The 19,904-nt window shown below is 32.8% G+C and overlaps 2 protein-coding genes across 2 annotated transcripts; both read left to right on the forward strand.

The window, feature by feature from the left end:
• Positions 1-6,046: 6,046 nt before the first annotated feature.
• Positions 6,047-13,670, forward strand: LOC132730218 (uncharacterized). The gene is made up of 5 exons (XM_060716084.1): positions 6,047-6,186; positions 9,068-9,200; positions 9,480-9,591; positions 10,913-11,113; positions 13,267-13,670. Exons 1-5 carry the CDS (start codon positions 6,095-6,097, stop codon positions 13,668-13,670), a joined length of 942 nt encoding a protein of 313 aa, XP_060572067.1. The 5' UTR covers positions 6,047-6,094.
• A 172-nt stretch (positions 13,671-13,842) lies between these two features.
• Positions 13,843-17,993, forward strand: LOC132730219 (nucleolar protein dao-5-like). Its single transcript, XM_060716085.1, has 4 exons — positions 13,843-14,954; positions 15,387-15,537; positions 15,923-16,027; positions 17,907-17,993. Exons 1-4 carry the CDS (start codon positions 13,843-13,845, stop codon positions 17,991-17,993), a joined length of 1,455 nt encoding a protein of 484 aa, XP_060572068.1.
• Positions 17,994-19,904: the final 1,911 nt, after the last annotated feature.

Genomic DNA, 19,904 nt, shown 5'->3' on the forward strand with positions numbered 1-19,904 from the left:
AAATTTGAGGTAAATCTGCCCATTAGTTTCAGAGAAGATGATTGTTGACGTATGACGACGGACGACGGAGGACGGACGCCGGAGTATCCCCCCTTTGATACTAATAGCTCACCCTGAACCTTATGTTCAGGTGAGCTAAATAGTAACTTTATTCTTCTACACTTAATGTTACATTCAGCTTTTCGCACCATTTCTATATACAAGTAGGTTGTATTTTGTTTTTAAGAAATACCTCGTACATAAGCTTGTGCCCTTAGTAAATTTTAAAATAACTTAAAAGAACAGTGGTATAAAAGGTCTTTGAGGGACATTGCATGTTCTGTCATAACTTGAAAGGAAACTGGATACCAAACTAGTGCATAAAGTTAGAATCTATGTTATATGTGTCATAAAATTCGTTTAAACCATAGAATTTTCCATTTGGTTTCAAAAGATCACCTTTGACATGTACACCTACATTAATTTAACCAGGTTTAAAAGAACAGTGGCTGATAACCAATAATTATGAAAGGATTATAGAAAATTGGATAAGAAAATAACTCATTTTCATTTACATATTAAAGTTTCCTTCCAAAATCATTTTTTTATTTCACTTATCTTTATTTTAAATACTAAATACCCCAATTAATCAATTTCTCTATATCAAAAATTGTGCATGCTAAACTGATCCATTTACCATTATTGATTAAGATTCTTATTATCCAAGATATCTTTTCTTTAAAGAGTAAATGCAAGCTTCAATGCAAATCATTTCAAGACTACATTTATTATAAAACTTCTTGTTTATTTTAACATTGACATGACAAAATCTCTGGAGGTTAGAGTTATGTCTTTTATTATATAAGGATTTGGATTTGGCAGTGTTGTAAATAAATGTGTGAATATAGATAACAATGAAAATTGTTTCCACAAAAGTTACCTTATTTGTATATCCTACACAAAAACATAATATCAAAAATTATTCATTTACATCAAAATTAATATAATATAATAACATTTCTGCCAAAAGAAAAAGGTTGGAGCTATGAAACTGGTTTCTGTACGAAAGCACTGTATTGTTGTACTTTCATGATCTCTGGTATACATGTATTGTGATCTTATCATATATCAAATTTGTTTTTATGTATGACGTGACTTCATTTGCGTTATATGGCGTAAAGACGCGCTCAATGATGTTTTGTAAAATTGGTGTTTAAAGTGTGCATATTCATACAGAAGTGGTGAATAAAGATATATCTTCTATCTTCAGTAAAAGAGCTTAAAAATGTTTAAACAATATTCAATTCAAGGATCAAACAATATGTTTATATCTATCATAATTACAATATGCATTTCAATAGATAAAATATGCACTTAAACATTTGATAGTGTCATTAAATACCAGTATCAATAGGATTTTATGACAAGATAAAATGCTAAATACCTTTTGTAATAAAATATAAGTAATTGAAAATTATTGATGTTGCATTAAAACGTCGAAAATAGTTTTTAATTTATGAGCTTATTTATCATAGATATATTTGTGCATACCTCACACCTTTAACTTCAATGTATACTAAATGTGCGATGAAACTTAAAGATAAAGCCCAGGTAACTTTGAAATCATATAAAACAGTTACAGGTCTCTCGTCGATACATACGCATAGAATTGATTTTGGAAAGCCCTAAGATTGCTTTGCACACAAAGAGGAAATAATCAAACAATCAATTTAGAATCGCTTGCAAGCTGGAAACCAATTCCAAAAGGATTTACAGGCTTAAAATGAGAATTACAACGCAATATTTAAAGGCCCATTATGCTCCAGAAATGCTTTTTGTATTTTCTGATCGACGATCAGGAAATACAAAGCTAACATTCAACCTCTGACACAGCGGTTTCACGACAAACCTAACAACAAGTAGTTCTTAAAACAGGTTATAACTAGCGATTTAAAGAAAGAAATATGTTCATTTTGTTACAAGTAGCCAACAAATTTTTTCAACGCATTCAAAGTTTAAAAGTATTTTTGGGTTATAGAATTGTCAATAAATGCACATTCACAAATAACGCGGATGAATATGACTTTAATCAATGAAAATGCTATCGATCATAGCGTGTTTCACAAATACTAGTAAATAGGACTGTTGAGTACTGGAATATATACATGTCTGACTGTTTTGGCGAGAAGATTTTTGCTAAATTATTTACATCAATGTTAAACAACAGGTTTATCGTGAACAAAATACCCGAAATTAAAAAGGATTACAAACCCGAAATGCAACGGAAATTCTAAATTTAGTATTACTTGGTTTTATTCAGGCTTTCTTCGTATAACTTCTCTGTGGTGCAGGGGTAACGCGCTCGTTAAGCGTGTCAGAGGCCTAAGGTTCAAATCCCATTCAAGGCAACTTTTTTTTAAGTTTCTTTGTTAAGGAAGTAGCCACGATATGCAAGGATAAAGTGTGGCTGTCATAAAAATGAACATAAATGATTTTTTGATGCAACTCTAGTCATGCAAAATTCCGTATGTATCAAACTCTGGTGCCCTACAAGAAGAATTATAGTGCATAAAAATAAACTTATACAGGAAAATAATACAGATATACAGTGCGATTTAGAGTGCAAAGATCACAAAATACCACAGAGCTTGCAGCCCTTTGATTATTTTATTTCTCAAAAACCTTTTCGTGCCACGGACGCGCTCTCATGTGCGTTCAAAGCATGGGATTTCGACGGCTACAATCAAAAAAGTGGCCCAAACAGAATAACAGCTTTGTCGACAAAAACAATGCGCATGAAACCAACGTATACGTCACATGTGTATTTTTTTACTTTAATTAGTCCGTTTTGCACAATACCGTTTATTAAAAAAAATAAGAGGAAAAACCCTTATAACCCTTATAAATACCACAACCGCCATCTTTATCACTATCATCATCATCAGCAGCATTATCATCATCATTATCATCATCACAAGTGTATTATAAATAAATATGTCATCGATTCTTAATAAAAGTATGTGATAGACGAATACATGTATTTCACCGAATTTTTAAAGTGTATATTCAACAAATATTTCACCAAATAAGCGCAAAACATACTTCGTGAGTATCGTACTGCAATATCCATGTAATCAAAAATATATGATCGGCTTGCCTAAAAAAAATTTGTATATTTTTTGCTGCTCGAACAAAATGATTCCAGGACACTAAATAAATCTACAAGCTGTATTAGTTTAAACATATTTAGTTATGCTCGATGGCGAAACACGTTCTTTCAACTTATATGAATCATTTTAGAGTAAGCTTCCTGGAACTAACCAGTACTGGTGTCAAATGAGTAACATAAAATCGTGACCCGAATTTGGCTCGAACCCACAAAATGTTTTGTTCGTTGTTTTTTTTGTTGTTGTTTTTGCATATATATGTAGAGGAATTCAAGATTGATACAATAATAGCATGAAAACTTCATTTCAGGCTGTTGTAACATTAAATTTTGACCCCGTTTAAAAATTAACCATGAGTCAATTTTCAACGGTTTATTGATCATTTTTATACGTTGAAAATTGATCCCTGCATGCATGCCTGTTGACCCACCCTCACGTTAAAAACTGACCCCCGTTGAAACTGATCAACTGTTCACAGGCAATGTTTTGACGATCGCTATAATTTTGCGCAATTGTGGTCATATAGTACATGTATAGATGAAACATATACATTTTTGTTGTCGTTTTCATGTTTTAAATGATTAACATACTGTTAACTCCTCTACTTATTATTCATGCAACATAGACTGTTATATGCTGTTTACATAAAAAGTGAACTATCATACTACTTTAATACATTAAAACAAGAAGGAAAACAATGAACTTACAGAAAAGGGAAAATAGTGATGGTTTTTGTGTTGTTGTTTTGAAAATCTACATATTAAGAATATGTTGCACAAAACAACGTTGTTTAGGTGTATGACTAAAATATATCAATTTTGACCAATTTTAGAATATGCCATTAAGATAAGTTTTGGATGTCAAAATTGGCCCTGCCATGGGGTCATTGGTTTTTCTTATATAAATAAAGTAAAAACTTTAAAAAAAACTCAACTTCTGGAACTTAGATAGTAAGGATGAAACAACATCTTATGGGTCTACTAAGATTGTTCAAATTGTGGCGTGTCCTGATCATTGGTTTCCCTTTTATATATGTACATTGTATAAGGTAAAACCTTCAACCTCCATCGTGATTATGGAGCATAAGAATCTCAAACTTTCTCAATGAAAATGTGCTTCGAATTTTATTAAAAGTTTAATTGTTTTGATAAAGTGAAAATCACTAATTGAATTGTCAAATGTATTTAGTTTCAAATAATAAAACTAGACATAGAACAAAACACGTTTAATCCGTCACAGTGACTTGACCAAAACTAATATTTTGCTTTTATTGTTTGATTGTTGTGTATTTTTAAAAAGATGGGATTTATTATAGACTGTATGTTGAACTATCATATTAAACATTGCATACCGTAGTTTGAGTTGTATATACAGTCTAAGCGGCTACAATAAGAGGAATGGTACTCACAATATCCATGTACAGTAACATGATAATTTGATCAAGTTTTACAATAAAAGGTATAAGTTATCTTACTCTTCGTGTACAATGTATCAATAGTATTTATCATCTGGCTTTTAGGAATGAACATAGATAACTTATCTTGTATTCATATACTGACAAAATATCCCTTTAATTAAATAAAGACAAATTATATTTAATTAAATTTTCTTTTCTTACACCTGAAATGAAAGAATTAATGTAGAACGTAAACTTACATAGTCCCAGTATATTTAGTGACAAGTCGATCAGACAAACATTAGAGTGTGAAATTGCAAAAAAGAAGCGCCAAACTTATTTTTAAAAATCATAACAAACAAAACAAAAACCTTGAAAAGTTTGAAAATCTAATATTGAATATATAGATCCAGGGATGTAGATAACAGAGGTAAGCAGCTCCTATATACTCCATTGAAATATTACTTATGCCTTATAAAAAGTGAAAAATTAGGCATTTTGTAGCAACTAAAAACTTAATGGGTGTAGATTTGATCTTTTTATAGTATAGACCATTTGAAAGTTAAATAATTTATCTGTCGCTGCATGTTAAAGTATTGGTAGCTTTCTATGCCCTTCAATTTAAAAAAAAAACGTAGCAGAACATACCCTCCGAGTCAGTTTTTCGTCATATGCATAGTTATGTAACAAAGGTTACTAAGAAGATCTCTTCAAAAAATGATGTATCATTTATTTAAATAGGAACACATGCTGCCAGAGACAAATGTATATAATTATGCTTTCAGAAAATGTATTTTTTTTAACTGATTTTGATATTTGGTCTGGGATATACGATATCGTATGTCCCAGATTTGGTTAATAAATTTTACTTGCTATAAGTTTTTGGTTTAGCAAGCAAGCAATTTTGATGTCTTAACTGGCTTGGAAGTTGCCTATCTCTGTTATCTATGCCTCTGATAGATCAAATAAAAATTATATACTGTATGTTATATAATTACGATGTATACTCAAAAATTCCGGTCAAAAAAGTCACTGAAGCACAAACTTCAAGTAGCTCAAAATAAGGTTGTGCGCTTTATAAAAGATTACACTCCTAGGACTTCGGTGACAAATAAGGTTCTGTCCGATCTTAAATTATTAAATGTCAATGATAGAGTTAGACAGTTAAGACTCAACCACATTCATAAAGTTTATTACAACAAAAGCCCTTCTTATTTAAAGGAATTGTTTAAGGTTTGTAGAATATCCAATTTATTGATTGTTGAAAATTGTCATTTATTTTAACTTCTTTATAATTCATTTATTATTATGTAAGTTAGTGTAATAATTTTACAGTAAATGGACCCCATTGGAAATAAGCTTTTAGCTTAATTGGCAATCCTAGGGTTACATAGAACATACTCATTAATTAATCTTATAATTATTTTTGTTGCATTTATGTGTGTGTTTTTATATATATTCAAGTTGATATATGTGATAAAATTGTATGTCGGAGAGACCGGAGACCGGAAGCGACTGGACCGGAGAATATTACATCCTTGAAACCTAACGCATGCGCAGAGATTGCCTTTTCTCTGAGATTCCCACTTTTTCAATAATCATGGAAAATTATGTCAATCAGTTGTTAAAGGATGCCGATTTGGCGTAATATATTTATTACATATCGACTGTTTTAATTGTTACGATCTGTCATTTTTTGCTGGCTTTAACGTCTGAAGGAACAATTTTCTTTATTATGTCATATGTTTTCGCGACTTTAAAATTTTGAAAAATATTCAAACTTGAATTATTTTATTCTACCAATTATAGCCATTCAAGTTGGATATATATTTGAATACCTACGTTAAGTTTATTATAAGCACGATCTGTAATTTCCAAAATAGATGGATACTGCTCCAAAAACGTGTCTTGTTTATTCATAGACACTGGGTGTAGCTCCAAACGCCATTGTGCAGATTCCATGGTCTTAACCAGGACATTTCCTTCTCCTGTAGTTTAATATAGAAGGTTTACTTCTGAAATATATGGCAGGGTTTAATCCGGGAAATTGGCAAAAATGAACACAAGAGCATAATTGAACTGTTGAAAACAGATTCAATGGCCTAGACCACAGGAAATTATCTGAAATCATGAAATTCTAATAATATATCTAATAATAACGATAGTATAAAAAAATACTCCCTATATAGTAATATGAAAAAGGCAAAGCTTTAAAGCGAGCTTGATTGACTTTTAACGTGAAATAGTATAAAATATTAAAAAACATTCATTTTTAGCTCGACTTTTCTATGAAAAGGGGAGCTATCCTACTCGCCCCGGCGTCGGCGTCGGCGTCGGCGTTTGCGTCACACCTTGGTTAAGTTTTTCATACCACCCCACTTTATTTCAGAAGTATTACAAGTATGGCTTTGAAACTTACCATACTTGTTCACCATCATAACCTCCATCTACAGACAAGAGTACATAACTCTGTCAAGGTTTTTGACAGAATTATGGCCCTTTTTTGACTTAGAAAGTGTATTGAGCTTGGTTAAGTTTTTTGTACCACCTCACTTTATTTCAAAACCATTGGAGGTATTGCTTTGAAACTGACCATACTTGTTTACCATCACGACCTTCATCAACAGACAAGAGGACATAACTCTGTCAAGGTTTTTGACAGAATTATGCCCCTTTTTGACTTAGAAAATACATTGAATATGGGTAAAATCCACTTATTGCCTTAACCCTTTGAGATATTGCTTTGAAACTTTTAATGCTATTTCACATCATTACCCCCATCTGTACGCAAGAGAAGGTAACTCTGTCAAGGATTTTGTTTTAAAAATTAAGGCCTTTTATCGACTTAGAATCTTGGTTAAGTTTTTAGTACCAGTCCACTTTTTGACTGAACTGTTTGAGATATTAATTTGAAAGTTGGAATACTTGTTTACAATCATGATTCCCAAACATGTCCAGGAGAAGGTAATTCTGTCAAAGATTTTATTTGAATTATGGCCCTTAACTGTCAATGTTTTGACTTAAACATTTCAAACTTTGCTGCAGTGTTCAAGGGTATCACACAATTCAGTAAAATAATTCTTCACTAAATATCTTAATGCTCATGGCCATTGTTCACTTTAAAAATACAGAGATTCTTGTATTGCCTTTTACTGCAAAAACTTTTTTTATTGGCAAGCAATAAAAAAGTCGAGCGCGCTGTCTTACGGACAGCTCTTGTTATATTATATTTTTCGTTTTAAAATTGTCATTTGGTATTTAATACACTGCTTCCATTTATTTTGGTTCCCTGTCCTGTTATGGTTTACATAGAAGTGCGCAGGACACCGGTCTATGCTTCCGTTTTCAATCAGAAAACCTCTGCTTTTATGGTAATCTTGTAATTCGAAAAGTTGCGATGTGTCAGTTCAGTACTTTGGACGAAAGTTTATAAAACCATCACTATCTAGCAGGTTTTTGTTTGATGGGTTTTATGTCACACCGACACAGTATAGGTCATTTGGCAATGTTCCAGCTTTCATGGTGGAGGAAGACCTCAGGTGCCCTTCCGCGCATTATTTCAGGCACGAATGGGCACCTGAGTAGAACCACCGACGTTCCGTAAGCTAGCTTGATAGGTTCCTCACATGAAAGAATCCAAGGTCCCTGTAGGGATTCGAACCTACAGCGGTGAGGGACAAGTGGTTTCAAGTCAACAGCCTTAACCACTCGGCCACGGACGCCCTCATCTAGCACATACTCACGTTACTGTATAGCTCGCTTTGCGAGCAGGCCCTTCGGGCCAGCTTTTCGAGCTCACTATAAATTTTACTATATTAAATGGGGGTGATTTATGGATATTATGATATCGTTAATATTAGTTATTTGATAGAATTTCAAGTTTCTGTGCCTAGACGTGATAAATCAGAAAAGGGGAAAAATCAAATTCCAACAACTGAGAATAGAATTTACCCTCCTATTTTATAAAATTTTCAATTTTAATTCATAATAACATACATGGTACATAGCAGAGACTATCTATAGGGACCACTTCCTGCTAATATGTCAGCTGCTGATAAGTTATGGTTCTGGTGAAGAATGTGCACAGGGTATTTCGGGGGAAATATAACATATTTAGGGGAAAATATACCTATTTTGGGCTAAGGGAAACAGCCTATATTCGGCTGTAAAATACAGGAAAAAATAATTGCCAGCCTAAGATCTTGATGTTATTGGTTATGATTTTTTTATAGAAATTAAGGATTTTTGGGCTTGAATAGTTCATGGAAATAGAATATTCTCATCAGATAATAAATGAACTGATGAAAATAATCACTTGCATTCTTTCAAAACATGTACATATATGTTATAAGTTCTGAATTGATTTGAATAAGGCTGTGGTCCCTCCTGTTTCAAGTGTCTTTTAGACCTGTGCCCAAAGTCACCAAATATATGCATTTTGTCCAAATTATTATAATAAACTTATCCTAGATCAATCTTAATAAATCTTTTAATTTATTAAAAAAAATGTTGCATTAAATTATAGGGTTGTAACAAAGAAGCATGTGAGGATGAAATATAAAGAGCATATAGGGAGAGAACTGAATCATGAGGAGAAATCAAAGATCAATGACATGGTGTATGCTTTTGTGAAAGAACTTTCAGCTGCATCTAATCAGGTAATGTACAGAAACAAGTAAATATAGTCTGTTGTACTAAGGGGTTACATGAGTGACGATGGTATACAGTCACTCATCTCATAAATATGTAACTGAAACATGGGTATAATTATATCCCTTATTTTTTACAGAAAGTGTTGTTTGTTTGTGTTTTTTTCAATAATCATGGAAAACTATTGTCAATCAGTTGTTAAAGGATGCCGATGAAAATGATGAAATTTTGATTTAAACATGAAGGGATGTTAGTATAGAATTATCCATGTATTCTATTTTTACTAGATAAGTAGTGAGCCAGAACCCACAGAGAAGACCCCAATTTCTAACGAGGAATCCCCTGGAAACAAGGAAAATAAGCAAACCAATCATAAAGCCAATACTTTTATCATTAAAGGTAATTTTATAGTATTTTAATCTTTCAATAACTTTGTCAGTATGCATAATTGTGTCACATTAGCCAAATCAAAATATGCAATTAACATAAACTATATCTTTTCACACTTTTTCAACCTGTTGTCAGAGTAAAACAATTGTAGGAAAAACACTCGACACATACAAACTTTATACGATGTATGTGATTATCACCACAGCATTGGTGAGTCATTTATAACAGTTTTGGTCTGAGGCATATGCATATCATGGTTACAGGCCCTTTTTAGAGCTAGAGCAAAAAAAATAGGGGGATAAGTCAGACGTATTGTTTTAATATATAAATGGAAGTATTGTCACCAAACCTAGTTATAATTGAAGTTGAAACTAACTTTTTTTGACAAAGAATGGAGAGTTTTTAGCTCACCTGTCACACAGTGACAGGATGAGCTTTTGTGGTCGCTTTTCTTCCGGCGTCCGTCCGTCCGTAAACTTTTACTTTAAATGACATCTCCTCATAACCCACTAAGCCAATTTCATCCAAACTTCACAGGAATGTTCCTTTGGTGGTCACCTTTAAAAATTGTTCAAAGAATTTAATTCCATGCAGAACTCTGGTTACCATGGCAACCGAAAGAAAAAACTTTAAATATCTTCTTTTAAAAAACCCAAAGAGCTAGAGCTTAGATATTTGGCATGAATAACATCTTCTAGTGAGTGTCTACCAAGTTTGTTCAAATAAAAGCCCTGGGGTCAAAATTGGCCCCGCCCCAGGGGTTCATTGGTTTTCCCTATATGTATATAGTAAAAACTTAAAAAAACTTCTTTTAAAGAACCCAAAGAGCTAGAGCCAAGATATTTAGCATGAAACATGTTCTAATGGGTGCCTACAAAGTTTGTTCAAATAAAAGCCCTTGGGCCAAAATTGGCCCGGCCCCGGGGGTCATTGATTTTCCTTATATGTGTATAGCAAAAACTTAAAAATCTTCTTTGAAAAAACCTGAATAGCTAGAGTGTAGATATTAAGCATGAAACATCTTCTAGTAAGTGCCTACAAAGATTGTTCAAATAAAAGCCCTGGGGTCAAAACTGGCCCTGCCTTAGGGGTGTCATTGTTTTTAAATATATGTGTAAAGAAAAAACTTAAAAAAACTTCTTTTAAAAAATCCAACAAGGTAGACCTTTGATGTCTAGCATGAAACATCTTCTAATGGGTGTCTACTAAGTTTGTTCAAATAAAAGCCATGGGGTTTAAACTGGCCCCGCTCCGGGGGGCCTATATACAGGTGAGCGACTTCAGGGCCATCATGGCTCTCTTGTTATGTATTTTGTTTGTTTCATTACAGGTCAAGTTGTTGATAGAAATGATTTATATAAGTCAAGCAGCAAGAAGAAACCAGACAAATCTCCACATGAAAAAGAAAAACAAAAAATGGAGGAGACTAAAGTAAAGGGAGAAACACCAGAACAGACAAAAGATAGAATCCATAAACAGAAAGCTGCTGCTGCCAAACTCAAAATAAATGAGGTGATGTCAGCTGTTCTTGGTAAGAAAAATCATACTTTCTAACCAGGTTTTCTGTTGTTTTATACCCCCGCACAACAAAGTTGTAAGGGTGGTATACTGGAATCAGCTTGTCCGGACGTCTCCCCGTCCATCGGTTTTTCCTTGTCCGCCCAATAACTTGAGATTCCTCTTCATATTTGGCATGGAGGTTAGTCTTGATTAGTAGATGACCCCTATTGATTTTAGGGTCACTGGGTCAAAGGTCAAGGTCACGGGCCTTGACTTTAAAAAGCTTGTCCGCCCAAAAACTTGAGATTCCTTTGGCCCACAGTCTTCATATTTGGCATGGAGGTTAGTCATGATAAGTAGATGACCCCTAATGATTTTGAAGTCACTTGGTCAAGGTCACAGGGGCCTTGACTAATAAAACCTTGTCCACCCAATAACTTGAGATTCCTTTGACCCACAGTCTTCATATTTGGCATGGAGGTTAGTCGTGATGAGTAGATGACCCCTATTGATTTTGAGGTCACTGGGTCAAAGGTCAAGGTCACAGGGGCCTTGACTAAAAAACCTTTTCCGCCCAATAACTTGAGATTCCTTTGACCCACAGTCTTCATATTTGGCATGGAGGTTAGTCGTGATTAGTAGATGACCCCTATTGATTTTGAGGTCAAAGGTCAAGGTCACAGGGGCCTTGACTTATAAAAAGCTGAACAAAGTGGTATGCGGCGGTATTCACGCCATGACAGTGGCAGTTCTAGTTTATCCTGATTTGGGACCAATATTGCAAACATTTTCAAATCATAATATTTTCACATTTTTTATATCTGTGCTTGACAATAATTGCTTCAATCATACTGTAAATTGTTAGGAGTTGTTTATGACTATGCATGTACAAAAACTGTTAACAGTATAAGATATTCTCTTAATATTTGGGTTAATTCTTATATAAATGTCACTGACATTTTACTTTTTGAACTTCTACATTATCCAGGCCATTGTTTTACTATCAGTCGGGCTCGCTGTTCTATCGCAGCTCTTGCATTGTTAATGTAATTTTTTAAGACTTCCCACCATAAATTATTATATTAAAACTTTCAGGGTTTCCGAAGGGAAAAGTTTTTAAAAGGAAATACTGATTTTTGTAAATTTTAAGACACATCACTACTGAAAGGAATAGCTCCAGAAACAGAAAAACATTCACTGAAACCCTAGAGAAACTTTTAAAGGGGAGGGAGAGAAAAAAAAAACAGATGTCCAATTTTAAAAAAAAACAAGATGGGAGAAAAGAAAAAGGTAAATCGTTTTTGGTTTTAAGCTAAATTTTTTTTCCCCATTCTTAATTAACATTTGAAAAATGGGGAGCTTTCTGTTTTTTTGCCCGTGTCAACCCGTCGCCAGGTTACTCATTAGGTAGTGTTGGGCTGGGATCGGGCAATTTTGGTTCGATTCCTGGACAGTGCATCATTTTCGTTGTGATTGATTCGCACTGTACTTCTGCTCTGGCATAAGAAGTTTTAGTTCCTTGCAAAAGTTAAGGCAACTAATACTGGTAAACAGCCTGCAGGAATGATGCAGTGGCTGAACTTTGCTCTGGTAAATTCAATGTGACTTAATGCTGTGAAAACTACCAACACCAACACCACGGTGTCACACTTAAGTAAAAAAAAAAGTTGGTATCTACAAAACTATGTAAACCTTCTATATTTGTGTTAAAGTCTTCTCTTTTTGATAAGAAGATGTCTTATTTGACTTAAATTGATTTGATATATTGGAATTATTAAATTGTGCATGGTGGGTGATCACATGACATTATGGGCATTATGTTCTGGTAGATTGTGTAACTCTCAATACAAAAAATATATATATAATGATTTTAAACCTCGAGGATCAAAGACATTCTATTAGGATGTGGAGCATATGCTCAAGTCTGAAAAGTTTTATAGGATATTTGCACTTGTTTAGTAAAAAAAATTGTAGATAAAAAAAACAATATTTTGCTTTACATTTCTTCAGTGAAAAAAATTCAAGGTCATCAAAATTTAGGAAAGGCAGGGTAAATTGAGACAATTAGATATCAAAGGCATATGTAGCTTAAAATAATAAAAATCATGTAGCAGAAGCAATTAATCAATTAAAAACAAAATCTGTACTCTTATGTAAAGCCATCTGATTCACATCTCTTTACAGTTAAAACGAAAACCAAGGCTAGAAGAAGTCTAAAAATGGAGTCAAAGAGTGAAAAATCTAAGTCTAAAAATATTCAGGACGATTCTGACAATCTAAGTGATGATAATGATCTCAGTTCCATAGAAAATGATAAAACTAAAAAGAAATTGACAAGAAATGGTTTAAAAGCGAATGATTCTCGCAAAAAGGCAAAGGTTAAACCAAATTCTGATTCGGATGAATTAACTTTAAAAAAGACACCTCAGAAATACGGTAAAGGTAAAACTTTGATATCTGACAAGGAAACTGCAAATCATTCTGAAAAGAGGAGAAAAATAGTTAAAAGAAAAAGAAAGGTTATTGTGGATGATTCAGATACTGAATCTGATACAGGGATGAAAATGATTTGGAAAATCAAAAAGTAATAAGGAAAAACCGGGAAAGGGAAAGAAGGGCTGTTTTAAAAGAAGATAGAAAAAGTAAAATTTTATAGGATTCCCTTCAGAACTGAAGAAAGAAACCGGATAAAATTTCAGCAAAGAAAAATTTTTAATGTAAAGTCGGTTTAAAAAAAAAATTGAAAAAAAGTAAAATGAGATGAAAAGGAAAGACAATAAGAAAACTGGTGAGAATGAGAAAAAAGACAATGCAGATGAAGTTGGTGTCAATTCTGATGAAAGTACAGGGGATACACCTTTAGTAAAGAAAAAGAAAGTAAAATCTAAGATTGATGATGATTCAGATGTTAGCACTGGTGATACACCTTTAATAAAGAAAAAGAAAGTAAAATCGAAGACTGACGATGATTCAGATGTTAGTACTGGTGATACACCTTTAGTAAAGAAAAAGAAAGTAAAATCTAAGATTTGCAATGATTCAGATGTTAGCACAGGGGACACTCCTTTAATAAAGAAAAAAAAAGTAAAATCTAAGATTGACGATGATTCAGATGTTAGCACAGGGGATATTCCTTTAATAAAGAAAAAGAAAGTAAAATCTAAGATTGATGATGATTCAGAAAATGATTTAGCAAGCACTCCAACAGTTGTAAAGAAAGATAAGAAAAAAACAGGTCAGCAGGACTTAAGTTCTGTGGATTCACCTTTGATGAAGAAAAAAGTGAAGAAAAATACTAAGAATTCCTTAAATGATAGTGACATTGATATGGGTAATGAGGTCATTCAGAAATCCGTTGATGTACATAAAACATCTGTAGAAAAAGACACAGAGAAAAATCACATATCAGATCTTAATTCAGTTAAGCGTGTTAAAAGAAAAAGGGAACTCTCTGATAGGTCGAATGCCAGCACTAGTGAATCTCCGGATATTAGGAGAAACAAGAAACTAAAACGAGATAAAACTCCAGATAAACAGAATGATTTTGAATCAGAACAAAGTGATGTAAGTACTGGTGATACACCAGTTGTGAAAAAGGCTCTCAGGAATAGTAGTGTGCATTTAGATAAACAAGATGTTGAAAAAGAAGCTAGTGAAAGAGTAAAGGATGATTCTAATTCTTCCAAAAACAATATAGATGATAAGGAATCCCCTTGTAGCCCTCCTGAAGACAAAGAAAACTGTGATAATACAACTGATAATGATAGTCCTATAAAAGTTGTTAAAAAACGTGGCAAAGTGAAGCGACAGTTAAATAGTTGCTCTGATGAAGAATCTCCCATCGTAAAGCCATCAAAACAGAAGGTAAATTTGTGGTTGATGAAAAAATTAATGATAATTTCATTTCTTTTCTTATTTGTTTGAAAAATATGTTAGAAATATCTAACAAAACTTTTGAAAGGGGAATGTTCAAGAATCTGAAATTTTTATTTTAAGGAAAATACCATTTTACCAGGACAATAGTTTTATTAAATTACGGATGTAAACTCATTTACACGAGAAAGACCATATTGGGATAAACAGAAAAAATTATAAAATAAAAAAATTTTATAACCAACTGTAGCTTCAAATAAAGGATTTTTATTTCAATAATTGTCATATAGATTTTATAGTACCAACATAAAAAATATCAAGCAACAAATTGTAACATCAGACAATGTAGTTTGTTGCATTAAAAAACGCAAATGTCAAATTATTCCTGTGACTGTATGTTAATTTAAATTTTGTTTTAAACTATTGAACAGAAAAGAGCTTCATCAAAGTAAGAGCTGTAAATGGGAACCTAAGCATCAATCAGACCCTAACATCCAAAACGATTCTGACAATTCTGATGATGATGGTGATAGCTCAGATGATTTACCTTTAGCACAGATTAAACACACAGTGAAAACTAGGGTATGGTAGTGTTTTTCTTTTTTAAGAAGCAAAACTGTATGGTCATGTTTATTATTGTCTTGTAATTTATAGTGTGATACTGGTGGTTTTTCTATCATCATATAGATTATATAGCTTCAGATATTTTAAACAGATGAGGATTTTCACAAACTATTTTATGTATCATTACTGTATATCAAGCCTATAGGGTATGTATTGTTTAAAAAAAAAATCCTTGAACTATTCACTTTTCAAGCATTGAAGTTTCAATTTTTTGTTTACATAGAAATGATCACGTTTGATTAAAATACTGAGGCAAAAGCTTCCATTTAATAATTGAATACAACCTTTTTATCATATATTTTGTGTAAAATTTTATTTATTTATTTATTTGTTACATTTTCAGGTATCAGATTTATCATCTGACAGTGAAGATGATATTCCACTTAGTAAAACCAAAGCAGCTCAGAGTAAAGAGGTAGTTACCACCAAAGCTAGCAAAGCAAAAAAGGTAAATTACATAGAAATCTATATATATCAAGTGGTAATTATATTTAGAAGACAAGAAACAAAACTTGCCTTGAATTATAGATTGTCAGGGTGCATGTCATCATTACTTCAAGCCTTGAAAGCTGGTCTATTCAAATTGGCTTTCTACATTTCATTATTATGTCTAGCCATATTTCGATCAAGATTTCAGTTGACTGGTTTTAGACCAGTAAACAGTACAGTATTGGAATCCCTACTTAAGCCCACCGGAATTTTTTAAACACTGGCCAAAGCAATAATCCTGTGAACAGGCTTTTTACTTTTGCTGACCTTGCTTGTATGATGGGACATAATTGAATGGATGAGTTAAGACTATTTGATGCCATTATAATTGTAGCTTTACAATATAGAATTTAAGATCAATAACTCTAGCATGGATTTTGACTGAACTAAGATTATTGGTCATAGATCACTATCCACAATTACTGAAGATGTTTACTGGAACCTTTTTATCTTCATCTTTGATCATTGTAAGTCATTTAGGCCAAGACTAGTATTATTTTTCTTGATTTGGAATTAATTTGTTTAATTATTCGGCTCTTTGTTTTGCTTTCAAGCCCACAGGTGAATTCGGCGTGGCCGTGACTTACACTATAAGAAAAGTGTCATAAAAAATTTTTTTTTCATAAAAATATTTTTGTTGGGGGAATATTAAAGATGTGTTGGATGATGTTAAGGGTTTTTGGGTAAAGGGGGAAATCGGGGGGTAAAGTGGTAAGTCATGGCACGCGACGCTTCCCTGTTTTCCCAAGCCTGATGATTATTGGGTTTGCTTCCCAAGTTAAGCAGCTCTGTTTATGTATTAATGCATTCTATAAGTTGGGATCTGACTTCTTCGTGTCATGCGATTTTAATCTCCTATTTAAAGTAGAAGTCCCAAAAAGTTGTGGGTTATTCGTGCTAATACCACACTAAAACTGTTTTGGACGTTCACATTTAGGCATGATAGGCAATAAATCAATCTACTCACAACGCAGACGTAAACCACTAAAAATGTGACCGGCGCTGACAATAAGTAACAGAAGCCAAGATCAAGGAAACCGCATTAAGGGGGCCAATTATAAATGTACGACAGCAAATTATTGTTGATGCGGTAGAAAGAACGAATTCCGCGACGAAAACATCATAATTACACCAACATTGGGCCGCAAAAATCGGATATTACCCCCCCCACCTAGGCCCAATCCGAAAAACCTTTTCCCCAAAACGTGAGTTTATTGAGCTAAAAAATCACAGTTGGGATATATTAGTTTCTTAAAAAAAATAAAGCCAATTTTCTTACCAAGAATTTTAAACCTAAACAGCAAATAATTTGGATTATTTTTTGTTCAGGGAAGTTAAAAATATTCTAATAGGAAAAGCAAGTGACGACATTAAGTTTAAATGTGGTACATTTGGGAAATTACAATTGAATTGCTAGCCATTTGGTCCGGTGTTGCGTTGTTTAATCTTAAAATCATGATTTTAATAAAACCTATTGTCTTCCAATAGACCAGATCAATCTTCCATCTGTGCAGTCTTATCATATTGTCAGCTGCTAAATCTAATATTTAGGTATTGAATTCCCTGGAAACTACTTAGTAAAACTCCAATGATACAACAGTCCACAAATATATGAAGGTTTGGGGTAGAAATAAGTTCTAGTCTGTTACATGTTAGTCTTGTTACAAGAAGAAAATCTATTAGGGTTAATTATTGAATGCTGCATAATTCTGCATAATTCTGCATAAAGCCACACAACCTATTTGATAATGATTTTTATATCACATACATGTACAAAATCATGTACTGCAGGTGTAACAAAAGCAAATTAATGATTACAACAATTTTATTATTAGCAGGAAGAAAATGTTCCGACATCAGATATGGCGTACTTGAGATTACTCCGGCAGATCTGCAGGGAATGCCAGATGTTTGTACGTTACTGAAAGAACTGGCGGGGTGCAACACAACAAGGGGAAAAATTTAAAGACCTTTAGCAAATGCCCGTTAATTTGGGAAAAAGGGAGGGAAAAAATTTTTTTAAAAAAATTTTTTTTGGCTTTAAATTTTATTTTAATTTTACATTTTTAAAAAACAATCTTATGGGTTTACCCGCAACCCCCCATTTTTTATAAAAAAAAAATCAAAGGGCAAGGCCCGTTACCTTTTTTCAAAAATTTTCTCTTTAAATTTTGAAAATGTACAGTTATTTTTTCCACATTGAGAAAAGTGGGAAAAACCTTTTTCGTCAATTTCAGTGATAACCCGGGTTAGGTATTTAACAAATCGTGCAAAACACCTTTTTAGATTTTTTTCTTCAAAAAAACCCTTTAAAAAATACTCATTTTTATTTTTAACTTTTTTTAACTCTTTTGAAGACTCATGCATCAATAATGACTTGCCACCAGAATATAGCGGGGCCAGACTGCACATATTGCATTTTCACCAGGTTGTTCTATAATACAATTAACAGTAAAAGAAGAGTAAATTTTACAAATAAAGCAGTAAAACTTTTGTTATCTACAAACTTGTTGGACTTATTTAAAAATTATGCTTAACTTTCAGTGGCATTGGTCTTTGTTTCCAACAATCTACATGGTGGTTTGTTTTTTGAAATATTTCAGGAAAACCCACGATGAAGAAAGCGGAAGAAGTAAGATTGATGAAAGAAGCGAAGGAATTGAGTGCTGATAATATAATATCAAGTGAAACTGGTAGGTTCTGTGTTATAACTTCATTCTATTGGCTACCTATGTGTTGTCACCTTTTTAGTTTCTTAGTTTTAAATCAAGCCAGCTAGTGAGTACATGCTGACTTAGTTCAATAAGGAGAACATCGGATTTGTAGACCAGGGATTACTGGTTTGATTGTTGAATGAGGATAATTTCAACGTAACTATTGATCTTGAATGTTGAATTAAATTGTCATCTGTCTTGCATTGCTGATCAGAAATCATGCAAGATTAGTAGTTGGTCACTTGTGGAGAAAATGGTAATAACTGGTTAGTTATCCAGGAAAGTTAGTAAGGTGGAAGGACCGTCAAGATAATACGAAACTTGTTAAAATAGGCATAAGATAAAAAAAAAAAAAAATTAAATAAGTACATACAGGCTGTTGGCTGCTTAATTTTAATGTGGATAATAGACTTTTCCAAATACAAAATATGACAAATCCACTTAACAAATTTGGCAGTGTTAAAAGGTGGAGTTGTCTTTGAAGTTCAGCATATTACATAGATTGTACAGAGTTTGTTGTTTTATTTTTCTGCCAGGTCGTGTGATGAGGAAAGTTAAAAGTATTTGGGCTAGAAGAACAATATCTCCTGTAAAACCAGTCAAACCAGCACATGGAAATCCTTTTGCAGGCATTCAAGATATTGTAGATAATGAAGGGACAGAAAGTGATTGAATAACATAATCTCATTATTTCTGGCTCAGAAACACAAAATTATGACTTTATTTTAAAGCTACTGGAAAAGAGGGAGGTGCAGGCAGTATTTGCTTGGATATTATGATTTTATGGAAAAAAAACAGCAGGAGGAAGAGGAAAATGGATGGAGAAAAAAGATGAAATAAGCTGAATTTAATTTAAAAAAAGATGCAAATCTATTGGGATAATATTGTGTTATTTATAGCAAAGTTTGTCTGAATAGTTAAAATATTTAATCTGTTATGTAATGATAGTAATGGGTCTAGGAAAGAACAGGAAGAATATTGATATAACAGTGTGAAAATGCCATCAGTTGATTCAAGTTAGACCTTTTTTTTATGATTTTTTAGGTTTTTTTTTGTTGTTTTTTCCCTTTGTTTTTGTTTTTTTGTTTTTTTTGGACATAAAAATGTTAAACACAGAATTTT

Source organism: Ruditapes philippinarum, unplaced genomic scaffold, assembly GCF_026571515.1.
Source record: "Ruditapes philippinarum isolate M1 unplaced genomic scaffold, ASM2657151v2 ctg3469_1_1_1_1, whole genome shotgun sequence".
In the NCBI taxonomy this organism is placed as follows: Eukaryota; Metazoa; Mollusca; class Bivalvia; order Venerida; family Veneridae; genus Ruditapes; species Ruditapes philippinarum.